Below are 27,234 nucleotides of genomic sequence, written 5' to 3'. Positions count from 1 at the left end.
CAGTCTCTTGATGAGCTGGGATCTCAATTCATAAATATTGCTTTTCAAATATGTGTCTGGACAGGAGTCAAACAGCAGCCAGGCCCCAAGCAAAGAGGGATGGATGGGCTGGGCACCTTTCCAAGGCAAGTGTGCCATGGGATAGTAGAGCAATGCTATTAAAAGCCTGAAGATCAAAGATTTACAACTGCCAGGGACCCCACGGATCCTCAATTTACCGAAAAGGCACAAAACAATAAGGAGTGACCCAGAGTCACCTGGGGAGCCTCAGAACTGGGATATGAACTCAGTACTTCTGATGCCAAAATGCAGTGTTTTCAGTTTGTGGGCTGTGCTGTCTGTGCTGCTTTTCTGCACATGACCTTTATATACCTTCCTGTGTGTGTGCAGACAAACAGACACAGTTGCATACACACAGGGTCAGCACAACATAATCCTTTTGCAGGGAGGCTGGTCTTGTGGTGAGTATAACCTGCGGAACTTTGGAGAAGCTGAAGGGCTCTGGAGTCCTGGGGCAGACCCAGGACCTGTCTCACTGCACTGATGGCTCCTCTTGGTCACCCTGCTTGGGAACTATGCTCTAAGCCAGGGCTCGAGGACAGAAGGGCTCCCTTTTATGGGGACTATCCCAAGATCCACTGTTCAGCTTAACCCCCTGAGGATTTTAGAAAGGAGCCAGTCCTGTAGGAAATCATGCTGGGTACCAGCAGATGGCAGTAGAGCTGCGTCCCCAAACCAAATAATCCTAGTATAGGATTTGAGAACAAGGGCTGAGTTAGAGTGGATGCAGCAGTGAGGAGAGTGTGTGTGTGTCTCTGTGTGTGAGTGTGTCTGTGAGTGTGTGTGTGTGTGTCCCGCTCCCCTTCCTCTATCCCAGAGCATAAGGAAAAGGGACACCTCCCCCACCGAGTGCATCCCTTCCCCTTGATTCAATTCCATTAAGAGGCTGAGAGTATCCCTGGAGGTAGAGAGGGCGATGCCCCCGGACCCATCTGTGTGGCGGTGACTTAAGGGATTTTAGAAAGCTTAGACTGTCCCGTCCTGTGCAGTCGTCGAAGGTGTCTCAAATAACCATCGTTATTTATTATTTATAAATTATAATACTTAAAAATTTTCATTATTAAAGTACCAGTTATTTAACCGGTTCTTTACCGCTGATTCCACTAACAACTCAGTCAAATGTGTCCAGGCCGGTGTTGGCGGCCAGCTAAGGACGGGGGCCGCTATTTTCTCAGTTCCGTGGTATAGCAGGTAAACAGTCTGGGGCGGCCCAGCTGGATCGGGAGCAGATGCTCACTAAGCCCAGCCGGCCGCACGTACCTGGTTAACGTGGTCCAGCTTAGGGCAGGGGCGGCCGCCGTTGTACGGCTTCTCTCGGAGCCATTTGGAGCGAACCTTGACTCCGCTGCCGCAGGACTTACTGCAGCGAGACCAGTTGGACCATTCGCTGAGTTTGCAGTCTGAGGGACAGGGGATGATGCAGGCTTCCTCGATGTAACCTAAGCAAAGAGAAGGGAAAGCAACACAGAAAGCTCATCCACTCAGATAGCTGCTGTCTGACTAGAGCCTACAGTCCTCTTTCATTTGAAGGGCTCAGTGATTGACTGGACAGGAGCATGGAAAGGCAGAGATTTCTTCATTGTTAACCTCAAATTAAAGTCTACAGGAAAACGACACCACCATGCAGAGACTGTTAAAAAAACAGATGAGCGCCTGCAATATTGCCTGCCAAGCACTTGCGCTCACCAGATTCCAGCATCTCTGACTTTCTGACAGTTCACATTTACTTGACAATAACCTGTCTTCTGCCACCTTATTCTCAAGTTACTGGAATGAGGTGTTTTAGACCAAAAGTGTGCAGTCCATTTTAGTCTGAAATCCCATCAGGGCACGTCACCATATCCAGGGTGGGCATATATAGGCTCCAGGTTTCCTCAAGATAAGATGCTGCCAATCCACCAAGACCCACCCAGCCAAGCACCTCCTGGGTCCTCTCCCTAGATAGCCAAGCCTCAAGAAAGAAAGAGGCAAAGACAATTAATGGTGACACTATCTTCCATGTGTCTAGGGCTGGCAACCTGTCCACACACGTACATGACTCTCATTAATCGCAGGAGGAGTGATGGGAAATGCTGATATTTACATAATACTTGAAAGAGAAGGAAGCCCTTTAGGTGCCTCCTCTCATTTGAGCCTCACAATAACTCGTTCAGGGGCATTATTAATATATGAGGAAATGGAAGCAACAGAAGATGGAGTGACTTATCCAGGGTCACACTGCTCCTAGATATCAATCAGGCGCAAGATTTTAATTCAGAGCTTCTCAAAGGAGGCCAGCTCTCTTTAGGATCATAGCTTTAGGGTCTGAAGGGACTTCAGAGAGAGTCTAGCCCAGCCCCCTTATGTGATACATAAGGAAGCTGGAGTTCAGAGAAATAAAATGCCCTGCCTGAGGTCACACAAGTGTCCTAGAATCACTGTTTCAGAGTCCAAATGTACTTCTTTGGCTGGGGAGTCCAACCGATCCAGATGGAATCCCCATCTGACATCGGCTACAAGAGGAGCCACCGCTGGAGACAGCCCATTCTACCTGGGGCCAGGAAGCTTTTACTGACATCCAGCCTCTACTTACACCTAATGATATTAGATTGCTCCCCTGGGGCTTGAAGAAAGTCTGATCCTTTCTCCAATGACAGCCCTTCAAATGCTTGAAGATAGACATCATGTTCCCCTTTATTCTCATTTTCTCAGGCCAAACCCCTCCAGTTCCTTCAACCTCTTCTCCTGTAATCTGAACCCAAGGACCTTCATCATCCTGGTCCTTGTCTCTGGACACCCTCCAGCTACCCAGCGTCCTTAGCCAGTGATGCTAAGCCCTGAGCAATTACCTCCTAGATGAGATCTGGTGAGAGCAGAGCAGAGCACCATGGGATAGACCATCCCTCGCCTGATTCTGGAAGCCCTGCCCCTCTTAATGAAGCTTAAGGTCCATTTGCTTTTTTTTTTGTGGGGGGCACCACATTATACTGATACATCTTTGAACTTGTGGCTCACTAGAACTCTCAGCTCTTTTTCAAGATCATTGCCATCTAGCCTTGCTGCCCCAGCTTGGACTCATTTTGGATTTCTGCTACTTGCACTTTACATTTAGCCCTGCTGAATTCTGTCTCCTCAGATTGAGCCCGGTGCTCCTTCCTCTCATCCTGACTGTGTCTTCTCCAGCATGCTAGCTCTCTCTCCTAGTTTTGTGTCAACAACAATTAGCAAGGGTAGAATCCAAGCCCACATCCCTTGATTCCACACTGAGTGACAGAGACACCATAACATACTACTATTATCCCATCTGATGTCCCCTCTCCATCACATCCCCAGAAAACCTGGGCGGGGTGCGGGGAGATGTTTTTGTTCCCATTTGACAGATTAGGAAGTTGAAACCCAGCGAAGGTATGTTAAGGAGAGGCAGCCTGATGCAAGGAAGGGGCATTGAATCTGGAGCCCAAACCTCATTTTAACATTATTCTGACACCTACTACTTGTGCAACTTTGGCTAAATAATGTCCTTTATGTAGTTCTCAGTTTCTGTCATATGCGAATAAAATAAGGGCCTTGGAAATGACCAAACAAGTCTCTCCCACTTTTACTACTCTACATTTTGAGCTTCCTTCCAGCTCTGTTAAGTGACTTGTCCAAGGTCACATATCTCAGGGGTGGGGTGGAGCCTAGAACTAGTCTCCTCACTTCCAGCTTGGTGCTTTTCCACCAGAGACCAAATCAACGATGTGCAAAGCAGCACTCCCTCCATCCCAGAGACCACCTCACCCTGCCTTGGTATGGCTTCTCCACAAAAGATGCCAATTTCTCCTGGCCCTGAGAAACCTCTGCTGGCCCCTTAGGGCTGTGCACATGGGACACACTGGGCTGGGGAAGGAAGTTTTTCTCCCAATTTTAAAGGACGACAACAGAGCCCCCTTGGCATAGAGCACCTTCTGAAAGAGACAAGTACTCATTCAATGTCATTCTGATTACTGGGATAATCAACTGGCAGTCCCCTTTCCTGCACAAGTTAAGCCTTCTTTGGCACTTCCCAGGCTAAGCCTGTATGCCCAGAGTCTGCAGACAGTCCTGAGAAGAAAGGGAGATGTTGACTGGAAGACCCAAGAAGAGGGGCAGCTTTTGACGAATCTCTTTCTTTGGCTTTTGTTACCTCCTACCCCTTGACAAGTCTGTGTGAGTGGTGGGTGACTCAATGATTATCAATTCAATTCAGTACAGCATTCACTCATTTGTAAAACATACACTATGTGCTAGGAATGGGGGAATACGAACTCTGTGACGGTTCTTTCCCTCAGGAAGCTTCCATTCTTCTAGGGAGGAGGTGGGAAACAATATGAACACAACTAAGCAAGTAAAAAATAGACATGAACAAGTGAATATGGTGGCAGAAGCACATTCAGAACTGGGGTTGGGGAATCCTCCTGGGAAAGGAGGTTGCCCTGAGACGAGCATGAGGAGAGCTGGGGATTCTGGAGGTGAAGAGGATGATTATTCTGGGCATGGGGGGCAGTCTGTACAAAGACACAGAGGCGAAGGCAGAACACTGGGCATGGGAAGCAGCCAGAGTTCCTTGAGATTGGAACCAAGAATGAGTGAGTGTGATGGACTAGGACAGGCAGGCCAGAGTCAGTCTGGGAAGGGTGGAGAATGCCAGAGGGGTCGGTATTAGATTTGCTCTTCTGCTGAAAGGAGCCGTTTCTTTCTGGGTTATGGAATGAAAGAGACTTCAGATATTATAGTTGGTTGTGGTACCCAACAGAAGAGGCTGGATGCCACCCAGCAGATATAGGTGAAGATGGGGTCAGTCCAACAGCTATCCCTGAAAGACATGTTGGCTATTTACATAGTGCAGTCCTTTCTGTGAAGTTTTAAGGAATAAATTAGTTAAGCAAAGTGATGTCCTTCAAACCAGTCTTATTAAAGAACCCATACAGTAATTAAGACAAATAAAGCAGTTCTGTAGGACCCAAAGGCTGCTATGCTTTTAGACAGTACAGGACCCAAGCTCAGAGCACCTGGAGTCAGATTCTGACTTTGCCACTAGTTGTACGAAGTGAAGTCATTTCACCTAAGTTCCAGTTTCCTCATCTGTAAAATGGGGATGATAATTCTTAGATCATCTGTCTCATAAGGTTGCTGTGAGGACAGTAGTTTTAAAGGTATGAGAGTTCTAGAGAAACTTTGGAGAGCATTAAAGCCCACCGCAGTGCAGCTTGGTGGGCAGTGGTCACTCTTAGGTCTGACTCTCTCACAAGAGGCTCAGGAAGCCAGATCGACTCTAACATCTGAGCAGGTGCAGATGAGGCATCTAAAGGGAAGGAAAGGGGGAAGAGAGGCTCTGGCTGAGCATCAATGCCGGTTTTTTCTACGGGTCACATATGGCTCTATTGTTTGCTGCATCCCAGAAAGCCCTCAGAGCTGGGAGTGCACCCACTTAGAGCCATGGTCCTCTGCCTTTCCAGTGGGACATAGAGGGAACTGTGGCTCTGGACTGTTTCTAGTGTTAGAGGTCCTGGGTTCAAAATTCATCTCTGATGGTGATTGCGTGAGACCTTGGGCAAGTCATTTACTTTTTCCTGGGGTCAGTTTCTTCAACTGTAATATGCTTCCTGGTGGCAGAGTAGATAGAGCACTGGACTTGGAGTCAGGAAGATCTGAACTCAAATCCAGCCTCAGAGAATTACAGGCTGTGTGACCCTGGGCAAGTCACTTAGCTATTATCTGCCTTGGTTTTCTCATCTATAAAATGGAGCTGATAATAAGAGGATCTAGATCACAGGGTTGTTGTTAGGATAAAATGAGATCATACTGGCAAAGCACTTGGCAAACTTTAAAGGGCTCCGCTTTATTTTTAATTATTATTAACCCAAAGCAGGTGTTGAACGGATGGCTTCTGAACTTCCTTCCAGCGCTGTAGCCAAGGATACGGAAATGCTGGCAGGGTCTTTAGGGTCCGAGACGGCAGCCGGGGGATATGTGGGGTGGTATCAGAGGAGAGAGGTGCCTTCATGACGACGCTGCGGACACGCTCCCCAAGGGCTTTTGGTCCCGAGCTGGGCGCGCTGGTAAGCCCACGGCCACCTTGGACCTGGTCTCTTGGTCTCACTCCTCTGGACGCAGCCGCTTTTACTTTAATAGGATCCCGACTATCCCTGAATCAGACCCCCGTAGAGGAGGCACTCAGAGGACATTGCGCCTTTGAGATCTGTCCAATGCCTCATTCACGTGAATTATGAATGTGTAAATTAAGCAACTTCCAGCCGCTGATCGAGCGAGACAACCATGCTGGTGGAAGGGCAGATTAAGACATTCGTTGGAGGCAGGCAGGCTCCGCCAGGTTGTTTGACCTGTGGCAGCACGGGGGAGATTATGGGTCACTTTATCTACAACCTCTGCATTAATCTTAGAAATGAAAAATCCTGAGCCCTGAATCGGAGCCGAAGCAAATTCTCATCACAAACAGAAGGTGGGGCGTCCAGAAACCAGGCGGAGGAGAAGCAGCACCCCACTCACTCTGTGCTTCTGCCTGCCCGGGCTCACCCCAAACAGGCACAGCTCCCACATCCGCAGAACATGCTTTTCAGGCGTTTTCGGCCCAGAAACTCGGCAAGCTGAGCACTGTGATAGCACAATTAAGATGCTTACCCAAAGTCTTACTGTTAACGAATGACAAGAGTCAGGTAGTCCTGTCTTTCAAGAAAGAGGGGCGACTGCCTTGTTCTCCTATTATGTGACCTCAGTGCCCTGTGGGAAATCAAGTGAATGTTTGGGAAGACACGGGACTGATCGTGACTTGTTCCTAAGAAGCAGAATAAAAGCTCATTAAACAAAAGTATGATGGGAACACATGTGGTGGCCATGCAGGGTGAATAAGGGATCCAGACATGACCCAGGTGCAGCCCTTGGGTCTGCCAAATATCTAGACCCTCAGTGACAGTTCTCAGGATGGTGTGTAGATCCCTGTGGATGGTGTCTAGAGGCACAAAAGCCACACAAGATGGGTAGGTGTGGGGGTGCTATCTGCCCTGGTAAAGGGCATACTATCAGCGTATTGGAGAGACTATCTAAGAATGAGTTCAGACCTGTGCAAGGCACTTCTTTATTTGCACAAGAAAATACACACATTCACCAGCTATTTGTCTAGGATTACCCCAGGCCTAAGGAAACAGATTCATTTTGATCAACTTGGGCCAATTCAAATGAGAGGCAGTATGGTGCAGTGGACAGATCACCAGCCTTGGAATCAGGAGACACATCACCCTGAGCAAACCCTGGGATCTCTGTAAGCCACAGTCCCCTCATCTATAAGACAGGGACAAGCTCATGCCCACCACTGACCCCATAGGTCTTTGATGGCTGCCCCTTAGCCTGAGATGAGATTTCATGGATGGGGCTCCCCTCTCAGGAGTTAGCATTACATGCCCTCATTTGTACATTCATTTACTGCCTGGACATGACAAACTGAACATCTGTAGGATGTGGATTTTAAGAAAAATGGGAAACCCAACAGCTCATAAACCTGCAAAGTGAATTATTCCAACCTCTCTCCACTCTTGGGGATGGACCAACAAATGTGGTTTGTTCAGTTATTGATATTCTTCTCTAAATGATCTCTCTGTCGAGGGGCTGTGTGGCCTGCCAGGGACAGATGCCTCAGGGTCTGCTTTCCCTCAGCCCCAGCTCCTGGACGAGAACCACAGGGTGAAGTAGAGGCTGATAAGTGGCAATGGGAGCCACATTTCCTCGGTTGGCTCACGACAGCTCTCAAACTCTTGAACAAGGGCTCATTTTAAGCTGACTCCAAGGAGAGAACCCTTCCTCCCTTTTGTCCAGTCAATAAAGGGCCCAGTGTGCCCCAGGAGCATGAACCAAGTTGGTTAAAACAAGAGCCTTTGATTTCAGGGGTGCATTTGTGTCCAACCACATTCATAATCTGTAGTTTTCCCAGTTCCTTGGTGATGAATGCCCACCACAAGAGAGCCTGAATGCTTCCACTCCACAAACATACAATCAGAAGATACTCCAGAGACGCCAGCAACTCAGTAATAAATGTAGGTTCATTTTTGGAATTGATATAAAGCAATTTCAAGTTAATAAAAAATGTTGGATTTATCTTTTTGGTCTATCTCCAGACATGTGTGGGAGATAAAGTCTGGCAATGGCTTCCTCTCTTAACACAGTCCCATCTTGAAGAGTACAGGCCAAACCAGGCTTAGCAAGGCTGGCTCCAGAACCCACTCAAATGACCCAAAACCAACCCTTCGACATGCAGCAGCTGTCAAGTTAGGGTTGGACACGTTGCTGAGCAGAGGAACGCTGAGGGGAAGGCTAATCGAGTTTTATCAGCAGGGTATGTAGCACGGAAGAGTCTGCATTAGAATTTGAGAGAAATGGCAAGTTCATTAATTAAGTATAAGGGAGATGTGTTCTCCACAGTGACATGACTGAGAAAGAGGATGGGTTGGTTGTATAGAAGAACCAAGGGGATAGTTGGTGGCATGTTAGCCCACTCCACTGTATCCTGGGGGTAGCTCCTGGCAAAGGGATGCATCTCGTGGGGTCACAGGGATGGAAGTTGTCCAGGGTGGACTGGCATGGATGAGTTGAGATCTGTTTCACTGAAGTGAATACCCATATATCACAGACTTGTAGGAGTATTAAAATTAAATTAAATGTGCTTGTGAACGTTACTGACCTCATTTGTTCATCAATTTTAATGAACATAATAAGTGAAGAGGCATGGGCAAAGACAGATTCACAATGCTCATCTCACTGGGAAAGCACATCTTACAAAACCAGATCCACAACAAGCCCCAGTGTGTTTCATGCTCCATTCCACTAAGAACTGTCTGGGAAGCCTGAGAATAAGATTGTGGTGGGGCTGCCTGTTAAGGACATGCTATGAAGGCTTGAGGAAAGCATTCGATTGTTAGCCAGCAACCTTAGACATAATGTTTGAGGACCCATCTTTGGCACTGAAAAAGCCTTTCACACCAGCCCAAATAATTGTAGAACCACCAGCTGATAATACCAGATGCTTTTCAAACACATGACCCAACTTGGAAAATGCAAGGCAGCATAGGAAACTCTTACCTAGCACCTACTCCCCTACCCTCCTTTCTTTACCCCATGGGGAGTCATATGCCAGGGGGCTTTCTTCCTTTCTCCTCTCCCAATATTCACAGCTCAGCTTAGCCCCCAGAGGCACTCTCTTTTTCAGAGACACAAACACCTCCCTCTTTTCCTGTCCTCTTTCCTCAGTGATCTTGGACAAGCCTCTCTCGTCCTTTCTCTCCCCATCCTGGCTCCACTGGAGAGCTGAAGAAGAGCCTGACTGTTACTAGCAGCACCAGCATCATGCTGTGGATTCACTGCACATTCTGAAATGAAACTGGACATAAAAATGCCCTGGAGGCCTTGGTTGTGGAAGGCCTTGAAAATACTAAGAATTCCTCTAAGGAATTTCCACAAATCTCCCTCTTCCTCTAATTAAGGCTGTTTCCTCTTAGCCCCAGCACTCACAACCCTTATAAATCATTTCCTATTCAATTGTGCTCTTTTTCTACTTATTTAATTGCAAGCATCACAACTGTGCTGTTTTCTACTACATAAAAAAAATCACACGTGTATTTTGGCTACATTTTATGTTCAGGGGACTCCTGCAGAATTGCTAGGAAATGAAATCACAATTTATGACATTGTTTCGACAGAAGAATGCATTTCCAGTTCTAAGAAACTGACTCAAAAATGACACAGAAGAATGCATTTCCAGTTCTAAGAAACTGACTCAAAAATGAACTTTTGTAATACAATTGGCTTGAAAACCGAGTGATGCCTACACTCCTTCTTGACCTTGATTGTTTAAAAATAAAATCATAATACTATCTTTTAATTTTATGTCATGTATATTTCTCACCCCTCCCAGAGAGTTGTCCCTTGTTAAAAGAAGAAAAAAGGAAGAAAAAAAATGCAGCTTATCAAAAGTAACACATTGAAAAGGTGTGGCATTGTATACACCATTCCACATCCATAGCTCCCCACCTCTGCAATGTTGTATTTGCATAAAACTCTACTCCAGGAATACTTCTTTTGCCAATTTCTTCATGCTGCTCACTATGAAGCTCTCAGGGCTTTTCTAGTCATAAAAGTCCAGCAGGAAGTTAATCCTATGCCTGGGGGAGGAATTCTGACTGAGGAGGATGGTGTGTAGAAGATTGAGCTGTCTGCTCCCAGGGACAAGAGACTACCCCTATTTTGGGCACATCCACTGGAGTTCCACCACCACAAGAGCAGTCAGAAGCAGACTCACCCTGCAGCTCCCCAAGGAATAAGCCCTGAGATTCGCAGACGTTCTGGGGCCAAAGCCCGACTCTGGGCAGCAGGACCTATGTGCCCACAAAGACAGAAGCAGGAGACTCTTGGAATCCCAGGTTGGACGGGCCAGAGCCACGCGGAGGAGCCTCTCCCACTAGCTGGCTTCCTTCTCATTCTTGCTCACCAGCCACCCAACGCTGTCATTCCTCGTCCGCTGAAGGGCCCTTTAAATTCGCGGCCTGAATGCACAGCTCCCACTGCCCCCCCCAGCTTGCAGCTCTGCTTCCAGCAGCTGCTGTTAAAACCATCCCCGAATGTCTAAGCATGCCTCTCTAATCTTCTCCATAAACCTCGCGCAGGGAGGGTGCATTGGAGACTCAGCACCAGTCAATGCCTCTCCAGTAATTAATGCTAATAGAGAATTCTCCTCACGCTGAGGCGGCGTTAGACAAACTAGCCCGGATCGTTCAGTTGAGCCCAAGGTCTTAATAGTAAAAAGTGGTTCCATCAACGAGGCCGTGAAACGTGGCCTCCACCAACACGTGCCCTATGTCTCCATCCCGGCACAAGGACCTCCAGCCCCGGCGCTCGGAGCGGCCCCGCTCAGCGCGCCGGGGATGGTGGATCGTGAGTCCTCAGCGAAGGAGTTAAGATGAGTCCCAAAAGGAGCTCATTAAATAATGCTGGATTTAATGAGCAGAGCAGTAAATAAACTCGGGCTTCCTTCCCCATCAGAGCATAAAACGGCTCTCCTCTGTTTTCTTTCTTCAAGGCCATCAGATTCCTAGAGGGTATGCTGATAAGTTCTGGCTGCCTGGGGATCACTCTTAGCCATACGTTACTTTCTTAGGTCTTTAAACAAACTGATGAAAACGATTGCTTGAGATCTGTTCTGAAAACAACTTTGCCCCCATTGAGGTGTGTGCTGGGTCACACCCAGATGACAGGCGAGTTCAGCAGCAGAAAAAGGAACTCTAAATGCATATGGGCTGTACGGCCATCCCTTCTTGGAAGCCATGGGTCTCTGGGAACTTTAGGCCCTTATTGAATAAGGTTGGTGAGAAGGTAGGCTCCCCTTAGCTCCTACTGGAGGGGAGTCCTAAAGCCCCAGATCTTTTGTCCCACACCTGGGGGCTCTGAGCCCCATCTTCCATATAACTTACAAAGTGTCTTAGGCTCTCTAGGGTTCATGTTTATTTCATGGAATTATTTATCTGGAGTTTTTTGCCTATATTAAAACCAGATCTTGCCACATCTTCATTTTTGGGTGCAAATCTTCAGAATTCCCTGGGTTGGGTCTTCTTGGGACTTTCTCCCATGCACCAATTGATCTGACCTCATCAAAAGAAATGAATTAAAAAAAACATAATTTTCCTAGTCTAGGGATGGGGTCTAACATCACTGGACTTGGAGCTGGAAGGCACCTCAGGGCCCCCTAGGCCTCCCTTCCCCCCCATTTTATAGGTCAATTATAGGATGCCTGGAAAAGAGAAGACAGAGAGCAAGGGGGCAGCCTTCAGGCATTGGAAGGGATATCATGTGAAGGAGGGATTGGATCCATACTACTGGCCCCAGAAGGCATAACCAGAAGCCCGGGAGGCTCAAAGTTAGGACAAACTTCCTCAAAATGAGAGGTGTCCCAGGGTGGGAGAGTTTGCCTCCAGAAGTGGAGAACTTGCCCCCAGGGAGGTCTTCGAGAGGAAGCTGAATCACCACTTTAACAATAATTAATAACAATTAGCATTTCTATAGTTCTTTAAGGTTTGAAAAGCACCTTACAAATATTCTAACATTTTTATCTTGCTGGATATGTTATAATGGTTATAATTTGCTGTGTATTTTTAGTTATTTCATTATGGGTTGGAGTAAAAGGTCACTGAGGTCCTTTCCAATACCCCAATTTGGTGATTCTGTGAAAGCAATCCCAAGGGGTGATGCACCCTGAATTCAAGATCATGTCCAGATCATGCTCCTCAGTGCTCTGGGTTTGTCCCTTGGAAGAAGATTCTAAACCCAATTAGCACTGGAAAGGTCTTTCTCACAAGTGGCTGAACTGAGACTCCGCTGGGGGCCCCTGAGTCCCAGAGTCCCAGGATACCTGAGTTAGACAGAATTGACATTGGAAGGCTCTTGTCAAAACTCTCCCCACTCAGGACTCCTCACTGGCACCCTGAGAAGTGGTCAGCCATCCTCTGCCAGAAGGCCTCTAATGAGGGGAGTATGCCACCCCTGGAGACAGCCCTTATTGGCAGAAAGCTGGCTTCCTCAAAACTTACAGTCTAAGGCACTTGCCTCTTTCTCTATTAGCCTAAGGCATGTGCGACCACTGGGGCTGATATGATTATAAAACCCACTTATGGTGGGGGCTAATTGGATGATAATTGTTTGAGGAATGTAATCGATACAGAGAAGAAGAGAGGATTTGGGCAATCGTCCCCCACCCATCTAGGGGGTCACATCTTTCCCATCCCCCCGGGCATCCTTGAAGGCACTGCCCTTCCTTTTTCCCTATCCCTGAGGGCAGAGCCCTGGATGCAGGCACCTGCTTATGAAAATGGAGAGAGCTCTTCAGACTCTCATCTGGCAGAGAAGCTTGCCCTGGGCTACTCAGGCATCAGCAGAGTAGGGTGCACTCTAAGCACTCTTCCCTGCAGTCAGCAGCACCTTAGGCCTACCATTCTAGCCACTTGTGAGGACAGAAGGATGGACATTTACATGAAGCCATGAATACAGGCTGAGCAGCCCAGGGCGGCACATCAAGAGCGGGCCTCAGAGACAGGAGCTGAGCTCAGCGTTCTGGTATTGCGTCTGATACATTGTGGGCTGGGCTAAGTCACCAGAACACTCCATTTTAAGGCAGCACTCTGTGGTGCTAAGGTACAAAGCAGGTAAAGGTCTGGTATTGGTAGACGGAGCCTCCTCACTGGGAGTTCCCAACATCAATGAAAACTTAAGGATCTGTTTTTTGTTTTTTTCCTTAAAGGACCCTATAAAGTACACTCAAGTCTGGATTACCGTGGCTGTTGCAGCGAGATGTCTCCACAAGCCGGCCGTTTTGATCATAGCATGCCATGGCCTGGTAGCGGTAGCCTTGTCCACACTCTTTGATGTCCCCTTGTACCTTCATGCCCAAGAGTACCTCCACTTTGCCTTCGGGTAAGATGCAGTCTGACCAGTTGCCCACAGCCTGGGCATTATACTTGTCACAAGGGCAGAAATGGGTGTCAATCAGAGGATAGAGTTGAGAATTTCTGCACTTGTCTTTCTTCTTACTTTTTCCTGTGGAAGAGAAGTTACAAGAATGTAAGTTGCCCATCATCACCCCAAGGGCTGCCCATGCAGCGGGTGGTGAGTGAGTGTCTGCTGCATTGGAGGGCAGCTCTCAGGACTGGCGAGCTCCTTTCCCAAGGCCTCCTCTGCTCCCTGTTGGCCCCAATTTCCTTCTGAGTCACAGCTATAAATAAGTGACTTCTCCCATCCCCAATCCTTCCTGTACCAGCTTTGCCCATATTGTGTCCAATATAGCTCTATTTATCTCATTTCCAGCTTACAAAGGCCTCATTGTACAAAAGACAAAAGCTGTTGTGGTGACTGCCAGCCTTGCCCGATGATGGAGACCCTTAAATCCTGCCCTCTGTCCTCTCTGGCTTTCACTAATGGAAGGACCAGAAGGCGGTTTCTGAGCGGCTCTGGATGCTTCTGTCTCTGAAGGTGGGGAGGGGGTCGGCTGCTGTGTGCACAAGCGGGTGTTTACACACAGTTTCGATCCAGGCTGTGAGGTCTGGAATTTCCTACTTCCTCTCAGATCCTGCAGTGCCCCCTCCCTTCCTGAACACTAATTAGCTGGCTGTGCTTTCTCACGGGGTCCCAATTTTGGCCAGTACTTTGTCTTACATTCAAGAGAGTATAATTTAAGAACAGAGGAGAAACGTTAGATGCTGTAACAGTCTGGAGGGATCCCAGCTATTTTCCCTCAAAGTAGATAAAATGAAATGTTTTTCAGCTCCCCAGAAGTGCAAAATTATTCAGCCTCCTAAGATCTAACACTGGCCCACATTAGCTGTGAGACATGGAGGTTGGTATATACAGTCTCCAATGAGACAATGTGGCACATTGGCCAAACTGGTGGATTTCAAGTCAGAGGGCCCGAGTTCAAATCCTGCATCTGTCATTTGCTATGTCTGTGACCTTCACAAAGGCACTTCTTCTCTGGATGGTGGGGTCCTTATCTATAAATTAGAAGGTTGGATTAGAACTCTTGGGTGGCCCCTCCAGCCCTAGGTCTTAAATCCTATAATATTGGTTTATTTTGTGGATGTCAACAAATCAAGCCCATTGTTACAAAACCAGTCATACCAGACCTTGTGGCAAAAAGGTTCTTTTTCAGATGTTCCTAGCTCTTAGTATCCATTGCTGGGGTGGCTACAGGCATAGTCACTGCATTTGTTCTTGCGGCTTCTTTTTAATTTGTCCAATCACATGACTAGGAACTCCAAGCTGGTTTCCTGACCATGTGAAGAGAGGGAAAAGCAAAGATGGAGGCAGGAGTAGCTGTGGGTGAGGAATGTGGGAAGCTAGAAGATTCAGGAGACCCAACTGGAGTCCCTGCTCTAACGTATGACCCTGGCCCAGCTTTGGATTTGTGTTCTAGCTCAGTGAGGATTTCACATGCTCTCTCTGAGCAGATTCACAGACACTCTCTCCTCTTACTACCTTTTTCTCTAACTAAAAAGTCATCGGCCGCACGTCGTGTAGGAAATCAGATTGAGTATTTTTCAGGGCTGTTGATTTCCATGAAACAGAGGTCCAGGGAAATTGTTGAAAGAACCCCTAGAAACCAGGACAATCATATATACTCAGTCACACTTCAACAGGTCTCTGCATCTGATGTTCTCTATCTCCCCTGGATTTTCTGACCTTGATGAAAGTGAATTTGAGTTTCCTGGCAATTCTTACCAACAATTGAACGCTTCCTGGTCCTAACTGCACCACAATCTCCATTGCAGGAAGAAAACTTGGACCAGTTGGTGAACTGACAGTCATCCAGGCAAGGGATCTGGCAGGCTTGGGTTAGTGCTGGTAAAGGGCCTGCATACCGAAGGCACTCACTGATGTCTGCCTGGCCTCCATCCTGTTTGCGACAAGTGATGGCTAGAAAAGAAGAAGATAAAAGGAGGATACAGCACATAACCCAAAGGAAATTTTGTAAAGAGCCTGTAATTACCCGGGAATAGCCACATGTGCTTAGGAAGGTTGGCATTTTGGACTCCTGATTTACAAAGGAAGTCTGGAGGGATCTAAAGATTGTGAAGAATCACGTTATCATCTTCGAATTACTGGTCATTATGACCTAACTAATAATTCTTCCAATCACAGAAAATACTCCTTAACTTTCAATATGATGAGAGCCCATGGCCCCTCTGCTACAAGCAGTTCGATACTGGATGCTATCCCACTAATTGTATTCCCGTCACATCTTTTGCCTTCACATGTGCATGAAAGCACACTTAGGAACCAACTTGTGTTGTCATGGAGATCTGGCAGGGGCTTTGAGACCCCTTCCACTCTCTACAAAATGTGTTAGTAGAGATGCACCAAGGGCCATCAATAATTTGAGTTGCACACTCCACACTGGCCACAATGAACTCAGCCCATGCATTGATCTAAGACCAGAAAATAGCTGATGCATCATATTGGCCATTGGATGCTCTCATGTTGAGCTTTCTACTTTGGCATTTTATGAAAGGCATTGGAAATCTAAAGACCATCCCGAAGAGGGTGACCAGTGTGGGGAGGGCTTCCAGTCTATGTCAGGCAAGTGTTGGATAGAAGCAGTGTTTATCTAGCTGGGGAAGGAGAAGCAGGGGCAGGAGAATTGTCTTCAGTCATTGGAAGGACTTCTGAAGATGGATCAGACTTGTCCTGCTTGGCCCCAGAGGGCAGAACCAGGAACATTGCAGTAATTTTCAAAGAGAAAAACTTAGACTTCATAATGGGACAACTTCTTTTTTTTTTTTTTTGCTTGTTTTTTGTTTTTTGGAAAGGGGAAGGTGGGGCAATTGCGGTTAAGTGATTTGCCCAAGGTCACATGGCTAGTTTTGTGTTAAGTGTCTGAGTCCTGATTTGAACTCAGTTCCTCCTGAGTCCAGGGCTGGTGCTCTATTCACTGTGCCACCTAGCCACCCCCATGGGACAACTTCTTAACAAGGATGGTCATCCCAGAGTGGAAGGGGCTCCTTCAGGAAAGAGGTTGCCTTGTTACTAGAAATCTGTCAATAAAATCTGGTTGAGTCTTTGTTTTTGGGGGGTATCATAGGGGGATTGTGATTCAGGTATAGACTAGACTTGATGGGTTCAGAGGACCTTTCAAACCATGACATTCTATGTCCTTTAAAAGAAAAGAAAACATAAAACATATGAATTAGTACTACCACCCTTTTTACCAATTCAACTGAATCTACCACACAATTATCAAGCGTGTATTAAAGGCAGGGTACTTTTCTAGGTGCTGGCATTACAAAGATGGAATCCAAACCATCCCTCACCTCATGGAGCGTTCATTCTACTGGGGGGAGGGGAATACAACATATATATATATATATATATATATATATATATATAGGAGAGTAATTACATGTAAAATAAAGCAAAGTAACTTCAAAAAGCAGAGAAAGCTAGTAACTGGGGCAAACAGGAAAAGCCTTTGGTGAAAGTTGTTCACCAAGCTATATTTTAAAGGCATCTGGGAGTATGAAAAGGCAGAGGCCAGGAGGGAGGGAATTCCAGATAGAGAGGGTGACCTGCACAAAGGCAAGGAAGTAGAAGAGAGAATATTATGTAGAAGGACGAGCTTGTGAGCCAGTGTGCCTGGCACAGAGAGGTGGCAGAGGGGAAAAGACTGAAAAGGTGGTTCTAGGCCAAGACCCTAGAGAGCTTTAAATATCAGCTTGAAGAATTTGTGTTTTATACTAGAGAAAAAATAAGCCAGTGATGATTTTTGAGTGTAAGGATGACATGGTCAGATCTGTGTTTTTCAAATATCAATTTGGCAGCTTATGTAGGATGGATTAGAGATTGTGGTCAGGGGGATGAGTTAGGAAGCTCTGATGAGAGTCTGGGCCTAAGCTAAGAAATTGGCCATGTGAGTGGAGAAAAGGGGACAGGTGGGAGAGATGCTCTAAGACCTGGCAGCTGATTAGACATGGGAGGGTGAGGGAGAGGAGGTACCTACAGGGCACTCTGCAGTCATTAGCCAGAGTAACTGGTTGTGGTTAGGGGTCAGTAAATAAATGAAGCTGCCTTGGGTTCTCTAGTCTCCTAAATAAATTTTCTCTCAGCTCATGCCCAATGGCGCTGATGCCAGGCAGAAGACTGGTAAGGAAACAGAACCAATTACATTATGTGGGTTTATATGGCTTAGCAAAATCTCTTTCCTGTTTTCTTTATCCTTTTTCTTCATAAACACAAATTTATAGGCTCCAAAGTCTGTCAGCAGCTTAAAGGGGAGATGTATTCATGATGCTGCCAGGACAGAAGATCCCTTGGGGAGACACATCGTATTTTCCTGCAGATATTAAGTCCAATTTTTAGATGGTTTGGCATGGAAGTGTAAGGAGAACTTCATCCCTCACAAGCCTGTGCAGAGTGCAGTTTGCAATGGCGCTACCTGTGGTGGGTGGAAGCTGGGAATTGTTCAGGTGTGTCTGACTCTCTGTGACCACATCCTGGGTTTTCTTGGTGAAGATATTGGAGTGCTTTGCCTTTCCTTCTCCAATTCATCTTACAGATAAGGAAACTAAGGTAAATGGTGAAGTGATTTGTCCAGGGTCACATAGCTAGTCAACGTCTGAGGCCAGATTTGAACTCAGGGAGATGAATCTTTCTGATTCCAGACCCAGCACTCTATCCATGTGCCACTGGTGGGATGGGAGTACCTAAAAGGTGCTTACAGTCTTAAAGGGGAAAGAACATGGAAAGGAATTGTGGAGAAATATTCTAGGAGAATGAAAAAGCACCTTGAACTTTGGGTTTCCAAGAAGCAGTGCTCTCCCAAGTACTGGGGCTTTCATGATTCTATGTAACTGGCAAGACCCAATCTGAGGTTTCCATGATAATCTGCCCCTCATTACAAGAAATTCAGGATGTGCAATGCTAAGGTGGATACGGTCATATTACCCGCCTTGCCAGTCCACTGCAGCAACTGACTGAGTGCAGACCGAAAAGGCTCCGGAATCTCTTTGTTTTCCCATTCCTCGATCGTGGTGCCAGGTAACGTGTTCCTTGGAAATTTGGAAAGAGCGGTTTTGGCAGACAGGCGTGCCGCTTGATTTCCGCTGAGGACGGTTTAATGACTTAGAGTTTCATCTTAAGCAGATGCTTTTCTTCATTACTGGGATGTTTTTTGATTATTTGTGGTGGGGCTGGGAGACTTCAGAGAGGAAAAATGGGGGTTTGTGAGCAATAGAATGTAGATCCCTCCCCTTGAATTTAGCGCTAGATGACTCTAGGTAACCCTTAGGCGTGCTGAAGAATAACTTAACCCCAAGTTACCCCCCAAACCAGCGGCTCTTGCTCATACAATGACCATAAAAAGGCCGTGAGAAGGTTGGCCATGCATCTCGAATGACTTGGGTTCTTACTGGGAGGAAACCTGACTTTTCAAATGCAGGAAAAGGGTAAGAAATTAACTTCCTCCTGTTCGAGTGAGACAAATCAGTGTGTGGGAAAGAAGCCATCTGGCCTCCTGTCTTTATACAACTTGAAGCATGTTTTCCAAACTAAGAAACAACACTATCAACCCAACAATCATTACAAAAACAATGTCGGCAAGAAGCTTCTGTATCAGGGAGTACATCTTTAATGGGTAGACCGCAGCTGTATTTATAACTGGAACTTGTGCATTGTATGAAGTGTGTCTGGATCAGGCGACCTGCTTTTCCTCCCATGTTTTCAGACTGACTGAGCCATGTGGGAAGGGGAAGCCAAGTTCACGGTTCACTTGCAGATGCGAAGTTTGAAGGAGGACAGTTGAGATGGGGAAGCACCTTGAATCCATGAGATGTGAGTACTGGTTCAAGGGATCAGAGACATTTAGGTCATTAAAAAGAAGACTCCAGGGGGACTTGAAATCTATCTTCGAGTTCATAAAGAGTTGCTCACATGGAGAAGGGATCGGACCAATTCTGCTCGGCCCCAGAAGGCAGCACTAGCAGCAGAATCTGACTGAGCTTGGGGGGCAGGACAAGCTTTGCCACCATCAAAGCTGGTCGAAAATGGAACCAGCTGCTTCAGGAGGTTGCGGTTTCCCTTCCCTTGAAGCCCATAAACAAAGGCTGGATGGCCACTTGTTGGGTGTGTTAGAATGGAGATTCCTTTCAGATGTGGATGGTCGCTGAGGCCCCTTCCAATGCTGCGATCCTGGCATTCCATTCCTTTCTTGATCTTTCTCTGAGTAGCTGATAATGCCATAGGAGACAATCTCCGCCTTGTAGAAAAGAAGGTTGTTCTTCTCCAGTTCCCAAGTTTATTTCTGTCAGATGTGATGGAGTAACCCAAAGCAAAAAGCAGATGACGCGTCCTCAAAGTGTGAACAGAGCTTTGAAGCTGGATGCCATCAAAATGCCGCACAGGTGACCCACTCTTTTCCACAATGGGGACAAGTCCTGGGGCTTACCAGAATCATCTCCCTCCGGGCGTGCCAAGAAACAAGAGGATGGCAGTAACCGCAAAGGCCATTTGGATCCCATGGTTGGCAGGAATTTTACCTGTTTCTAGTCTAGATCACTGATAACCTATTCATTTCATAATCGTGCATTATGGCACCCAGGGATGAGGATTAAAGAGGATGAAAAAGTCACATGTGACAAGTGTGGTAGTCTGAAAAACCTCTGAGTATAATCTTCGTTGTGCCAAGCTATCTCTGCACTTATCACCACCCCAGTCCCTCCTGCTCCCTGTCAGTCCTTGGCTTTCCCCCCTTCTGAAAGCTTTTGTATACTAATAGTAGCTAGCATTTATGGAGCACTTTAAAGCTTGCAAATATTTCATTCTATCATCCCCTTTTTACAGATGAGGAAATTGAGGCAGGGAGAGGGCAAGTAGTGTCACATGGCTATTAAGGATCTGAGGCCATATTTGAACTCAGGTTTTCCTGACGCTCCAGCCATTATATCACCTAGCTGCCTCGTACCTGTCACTTTCCAAGCCAGAAACTTCTAGCTCCCTGCCTAATTAGTGTCTCCCTACCTGTGGCATCAGAAGTGGGAAAGCAGTTAGATGCTCGCAGATGGGCAAGACTCTGCCCCTTCCTTCCTAACCCATGGTCTCCTTCCATATCCCTGAGCAGCCTTGCTGGGTGGAAAACATTCGGTGTACCTGTACCAAATTAAGAGGAGTGATGAAGCTGGCCTGAAGCTAGGACTAGACTCTTGCCTCTTCATCACCCCCATCCTCCTTCTGACATTGACCAATCACCAAAATCAGACCCAGTTTCCCTTGATTGTCAAGTCCTGAGCTCTGGAAACCAGCTGTGTCCTTTCCCCTGTTGGCTGTAACCTAGATTAAGTCTTGCCCCTCTGGCCCCTGTTTCCTTTTCTGTGAACATTTCTAGAATTGCTACTTTATATAGCAAGCCTGCTGTTCCTGCACTGGGGTGTGAAGAGGAGGGGCAAGAAATAAGAAGAAGGCCCAGGGCCCCAGGAGAGAGTTCACAGTGTCCCTAGGGTGTGGGCAATTGCATTGCAGTCAGATGCCATGCCAATGGACATATGGGCCTGTCATAAACCCACAGAACAGAAACTAAGGATACACACTCTGGGTGATGTTAACTAAGTCAGTGGGGAGAGTTAGGAGAGTTCAATCATTTTAAGTAGGAGCCTCATCAATAGACAGAGCATGAGACCTAAGGGCCTCGAGCTGAACCCTGACTCTCTCCCTTATACTTGGTGTGACTCAGGCAAGGAAGGCACAGCCTCTTCTGAGGGCCTAGTTTGCTAGTTGATAAAATGAGGGGTTTGGACCTACAAAGTTCTTTCCGGTTTAATTTAAGATCTCATATCTCAGAGGGTTGAAGTCAGTTTTGGGAAGACTTGAAAAAGAGCAGGGTCATGGTAAAGAAGAAAGAAGGGGCCATTGCTGGTGAAGGCCAAGGCTCACACAGATTTATGTGGTAGCCATAGGAAAGAGGATTACAATTAGGTGCACATTCGTGAGAATAACGAATCATGGGAAATAGTCCCACGCTTTCAAATATACACTATTCCAAGTTATAATTATGTAAAATATGGCAATAGATTCCAGCCCAATAGAAATATGCAGTGTGAATTTGAATAATGTGACACATTGAAGAAGGCACTTTTAAGCAGTCCATGGCAGAAAATGTTCAATCCATGCCCAAGGCAACAAAAGCGGCTGCGTATCGCTACCAAGATGATCTCCTGCTCGCTGGGAGCAGAACAGGGTTCATCCCTGATAAGAACAATGGAGTCACAGATCAGGCCCTGGAAGCAATGTTTAACCGAATGGGAGATGACATGAGTGATTTGCTCTGAGGTGCACAAGGGGAGCCACGAGTGAGAAGGAATCGATGAAAACTAAAAAGCCAAAGGAGATTGATTTGAGTGAGTTATTAAGAGACCTAATTGAGATAGTAAATAAGACCGGGGTGATAAAGAAGGTGAGAGACACCCAGCTGTTGATCGTTTGACTGTGAAACTTAGATGGGGAGCACAATTTGCAACAAGGTCATGAAACGCAGCTCCACATCCCTCTTTGTGACTGACCCCCGGGTGGAAGGAAAGGGAATCCCATCCGCTTTTCAGATCTGGTTCAAAGTAGTTACTGATACCGAGCCGTTTCCTTGGTACAATTTGGAATAATGAGAAGGCCATGCTAAGGAACTACTGGGAAAGAGGGACATTAAGGTTCAACTAGAATTCCACTTGGAGTCAGGGAGGGTAAGCGCAATGAAAGCATCCCAGGAATCTTCACAGGAGCAGGTCCAATAGTCAAAAGAACCAAGTTTGCTCAGCCCTTATGGACTCTTTTGTTAGTCAAACTCTCTGTCAATGCAATGGGCACAACAGAGCCCCTCAGGTCAACATTATTCTTTCTAATCCTTTCCTACCCCAATCCAAAGTCTCACCAGACATTCCTGATATTTGGAATGGGACTAGAAAAGTCCTACCATCTCTTGTTTGACCCTAGCAGTCAATACCAGGACCCCTGAAACTTCCATAAACCTCCATAAAGAAATTAACAACAGAGGGTAGGTAGAGGGGGGGATTATTCTCCCTTTGCCTTACTTTTGTTAAAATTTCAGAAAACCGGGGTCAAAATGATGTTTCCATGGGAACTCCAGAACAAGAGAAACTCAGAGTTTGGAGGGGAATATGCATATTTGGTCAGAAATCCATCAATAAGGTCCTGAGCTACTGGTCACTCAGCCTCACTGAGCAATGCCCAGACAGCCCATTCCACTTCTGAATAACTCTAAATCTTAGCAGGCTTTTCTTTGAGGTAAACCTACATGTGTCTCAGCCCTTTCTGCCTTTTTCCTCCTGTTCTGACTTCTAGGACTGGCAGAACAAATCTACTCCATTTCTTCCATGTGTTGTCTCTTCAAACTACTGTTACCTTTTCCAGGCTTCTCTTTCCCAGGCTAGTCACCCTAGGTTTCCTCACTGATTTTCCGTAAATACAACCTCCAGGTTCCTCAAGGGATCCTGGTTTCCCTCTTCTTTCAACTTGTCAATATTTTTTTTTCTAAAACTAGTGCCAAGGCCTCAGACAGAATCCTAGGTGAAGTCTAACCAGGCCAGAGAACAGGATACATTTCAGCTTTCTCTATAGCTCCTTTAAGAATGAAGGACAATCAATGCAGCCGAGGATAGTTTGGCTTCCATGTCACTTGGCTTGAATTTCACCGAAACCTCTGCATCTTTTTCAGATAAGCTCCTTCTGATCCCTGTATGTTCTATCCTTTACTTGGGAAGTTGATTTTTTTTTAACCAAAGACTTCATATTTATCCCAACTTGACCTGTCATCCTGATGACTTGACAAAACTGTTGGAGATCCTGGCTATCATCCCACATCCATTGACCCTAGATAATAACTCCATAGAATGTGGGATAGAGAATGGATATTAAAGCCATGTCATCCGAGTTCATCTTATTCTCTTTTCTTTTTTTTTTTTTCTCTATATCCTGCTGAGCTGAGAAAATTTGCTCAGGATGCCCCCACTGTCTCTCCTTTGGGAAGGAGAGCGGAAGCAACTTTGATATACTTTATCTTTCTCCTGTCTGGTGAATGAGGGAAGAGAAGGTGCTTTAATCATCTCTTTCTGGGTGGCAAGGGAGCCGTGAACATGCATGGGTTCAGCCATCTACTTCTCTCCTCTCTCTCTGATAGAAGTTGGGTACTTTATATAGACTTGTTTCAAGGCACACCCAACTGGACCCAGGAGACATCACACCATCTTCCTTTCAGAAAGTGATGTGCCTCATGTCTTTAGGGTTATTATTAAGGATTCTATTATCATTGTCTAGGGGTTATTTGGAGAGATTTGCAGGTTTGTGGTGAGTTAGGAATTACTCTGATGGTCTATGTGTTTGGTGGCACCAGAAAATCTCCCTGTCTCTCCATTTCTGTCTCTTATGAATCTCTGTATTTAGTGGAACCAGTCTTTCAGGACTTCTTTTGGTCTTTGCCTTAATAGAGCCCTTAGGGGATCCCTTGGTGTCCCTTAACAGACTGATGGTGTTGTAGTCTGGTGAGCAGCTTCTGGTGGAGCAGACTGCATGGAATTTGTGAAATACCTTCTGTTTTTCCAGTTCTGCCTGGAATAACCTGGGGCTGTTTCTCTGAAAGTCCATGTACTCTAATACTCATATTAGATAATTGGTGGAGAAAATCAGGAATTCTTGTTACCACCTTCCAATGATGTTATCATTGAACCCATCTGTCTCCAGGTTGTCGCCAAGGACAGAATGAGAAGGACTTTACGGAAATCTAGTTAAATTATACATATGTATGTATATATGTATGTATATATATATATATAATCAATTTGACCCACCCACCCATCTAATAACTACTCCACTAATGCAGTGAAGCTCTTCTGCCATGACTTGCACTGGAGGAAGTCATGCTGGTTTTCTGTTCTAAGTGATTTTCTGCTCTAGATGCCAACTAATAATCTCTTTATAATTCTGAAGGATTTCAAAGGAATTAAATTCACACTCATTGGACAAATATTTACAAACTCCATTGTCTTCTGTATTTTTAAGAACCAGGATAATGTTTGCCTTCCTTTAGCCTTCACGATCTTTTCTTACTTCTGGTTCAGCTGTAAAGGCTTCAAGTCTTTCAATGTCCCAGGATGCAGTTTGGGTCTGGTCAAGAACTCAGCAAGGGCAGTCAGGCCCTCTCCTGCTAATTTCTTGCTTACCTTCCATTTCAGCTCTCTGTTAACCACTTTTTTTATTTTGTCCTTCCCAGCCCAAAGATCATTCTCTTAAATCAATATTGATTTAGTGTCCTGCCCCTTGGGAAGACAGCTCAGCTCCCTGAAATGATTTGTGGTCAGTCATTTCAAGTTCTTATAACTGACATAAGCCTTCAGGGCAGGAGAAACAAAGTCAGAGAGGGGTCTACAATGATGACAAAGAGCACACACACAGACACACATCTCATTGCTGCAGGCACACTAAATGCCTGCTCTGTCAATAGCTTCCATCAAGGACAAGCCTGCAGTTAACCCCTTCCACAGGGCCCCTATGCTAGAAGTCAGAGAGTGACACACAAATGATTCAAAGAGCTGTCCAGACACCTGCAAAATGAAGCATATCAGGACCAGAATGTGACGCTGTGCCTGGTTTTTCATCTAGCATGGCTTGGCTTGACAATGCCATTGTGGAAGATCTTGTTGGATACACAGCATGCTTGGTATGGAAGCTGTGCAGAGACCAGGGTCTTTCTTGTGGCATCTTCTGCTTCCAGCCCTTCCTTCTCATTCCCATCATTCCCATCTAGTTCAGGCTGGTAGGACCACAAGGCTGAACTTCCTGGTTTCCTTGTCTTCGTGCTTTGTGCATGTGACCTAGACCACATTCCTGCCTATGACTTTCATTGTACTAACTCTCCTGCTCAGTCTCTTCAAAGGCTCCCCATTCACTACGGACTCTGGCTTTCAAAGTATTTCACATCTTGTTCCCCCTACCTTTGCTGTCAGGTTTTTGACTACTCCCTTTGATTTATCCAAATTGGTTTACTTAACCAACGCCAAACATGCTTTCTGCTTTCCCAGCTCCACTCCTTCTTCTGAGCCCTTCATTGTCTAGAGACTCCCAGAAACTGCTCACTGTTGACTCAAGTGGCTGAGCTCCCAACAGGGATTCTAAGCTCCCCGAGGGCTGAGGCAGCTCCACATTTCTACAGACATGACTGAGCTAAATGGAGGCTGAGCTGTGCTGACAGGCGGTCTGAGCTTGCTCCTGAAGAGCATGCTTGTCAGTTCTCAGCCTGGGAGAACTTCTCTCTCCCTAATGCTCAAACAGGGTCAGAACCATTGTATTGCTTTGCAGTATTGATCCAACTTATTGCAACAAACTTATTTAGCATTGACTCTGTGTAGAGCTCTGCATGAGGTGATGGAGGAGACGCGACATTTAGATGCAGTTCTTGTATTCATATAGAACATACAAATAAATATAGTTTAAAATAAATCCTAGCTGAGTTGGTGAGGGGTGAATAAATGACTCTGTGAGAGGTCTCATGGGGAAAGGTTCTAACCAAGATCAAGGGTTCTGGAAATTGAGCAGGGCTTCAGAGTGCAGGCATAAATACGTTTGACAAAGGAGAGAGAGGGGGAGGAAACTGTGGAAATGGAGGACAAGAGGAAGAGGTGTGCTTTGTCCCTGGTCCTGGCTTCCTCCCTGTAGTGATCAGTGAGTCTATGCCTCAGCGTGCTGTCCTTTGTGCTTAGCTTTCACTCACCCATCACCATTACCCCCTTTTATTTCCCATAAATGCTTGAGGGGGCAAAGGTTAGGCCACTTCCTCTCCTGCCATATTGACACCTGTGGCTGGACTGTCCTCTGAATCATAACTTGCCTCCTCCCTAATAAACACTTTCTCTTTATAGCTAAATCAAGATGTGCTTTGTTACTGTCCACAACAGGTGCTGACTTATTAGACTTTCATTCTAGAACCTTGAGTATATACTGCCAAAGAAGCAAATGACAAATTATTAGAAATAATATATGAGTAAGAGTCCAGCTATTATATTAAGAGGAGAGTAAGAAAATATTGAATAATGATTTTAAGTATTTTATATTTACAAGTTTCAAAATTTGACCCAATATCCTCATTAATTTCTCCCCAGACCCTTAGAGAGCATTAGTTTGGAAAGCACCTTCCCAGGGCTCCAAGATACAGAGGATGCAGAGCTGTTTTCACTGAATCTGCTTCCTTGGTGGACTTTTTGGAAGGTTTTCTTTCTATGTGACTATAATTTTCTCACATTCTGTCCTAGTGGCATATGGAGCAAAGAAGATGGAAGGTAGAAAATGGAAGGTAGAAAGTTGAGAATAGAGACAAATCTCATAAATTTCTATCAAATGGAAACAGTGTTGAAGCTCTGGTACATGGTAGAGACAACCCAAAATGGGTTCCTCAGCTAACCTCTGAGTTATATTGAGGGGACTGAGAGCTGGGAGAGAGGTCTCAGACCTCTGACACAAGACCTTCTAACTGATCAACAGATTGGATCTAATGGAACCAGAAATGGTTGACCAGAAGACCAAAATATGGATGGGATGAACCAATGTTCTGTTTACCCAAAGGAAAATGATGTATAAGTGATCATT

The 27,234-nt window shown here is 46.0% G+C and overlaps 1 protein-coding gene across 1 annotated transcript in view; it reads right to left on the bottom strand.

Moving 5' to 3' along the window:
• THSD7A (thrombospondin type 1 domain containing 7A) overlaps positions 1–27,234 on the bottom strand; it is a 350,332-nt gene that overhangs the window by 33,717 nt on the left and 289,381 nt on the right. Inside the window, exons 13-15 of the mRNA XM_069094452.1 lie at positions 15,325–15,519; positions 13,384–13,647; positions 1,315–1,499 (exon numbers count right to left, since the gene is read on the bottom strand). Coding sequence (XP_068950553.1) covers positions 1,315–1,499; positions 13,384–13,647; positions 15,325–15,519 — 644 coding nt within the window. The remainder of the gene's footprint in view (positions 1–1,314; positions 1,500–13,383; positions 13,648–15,324; positions 15,520–27,234) is intronic.

Source organism: Petaurus breviceps, unplaced genomic scaffold (genome assembly GCF_028583685.1).
Source record: "Petaurus breviceps papuanus isolate PSGF00001 unplaced genomic scaffold, PetGlider_PUasm1.0 218, whole genome shotgun sequence".
Taxonomy (NCBI): domain Eukaryota; kingdom Metazoa; phylum Chordata; class Mammalia; order Diprotodontia; family Petauridae; genus Petaurus; species Petaurus breviceps.
The sequence above is the reverse complement of the archived record's forward strand: the minus strand, read 5'-3'. Positions and strand labels throughout refer to the sequence as shown.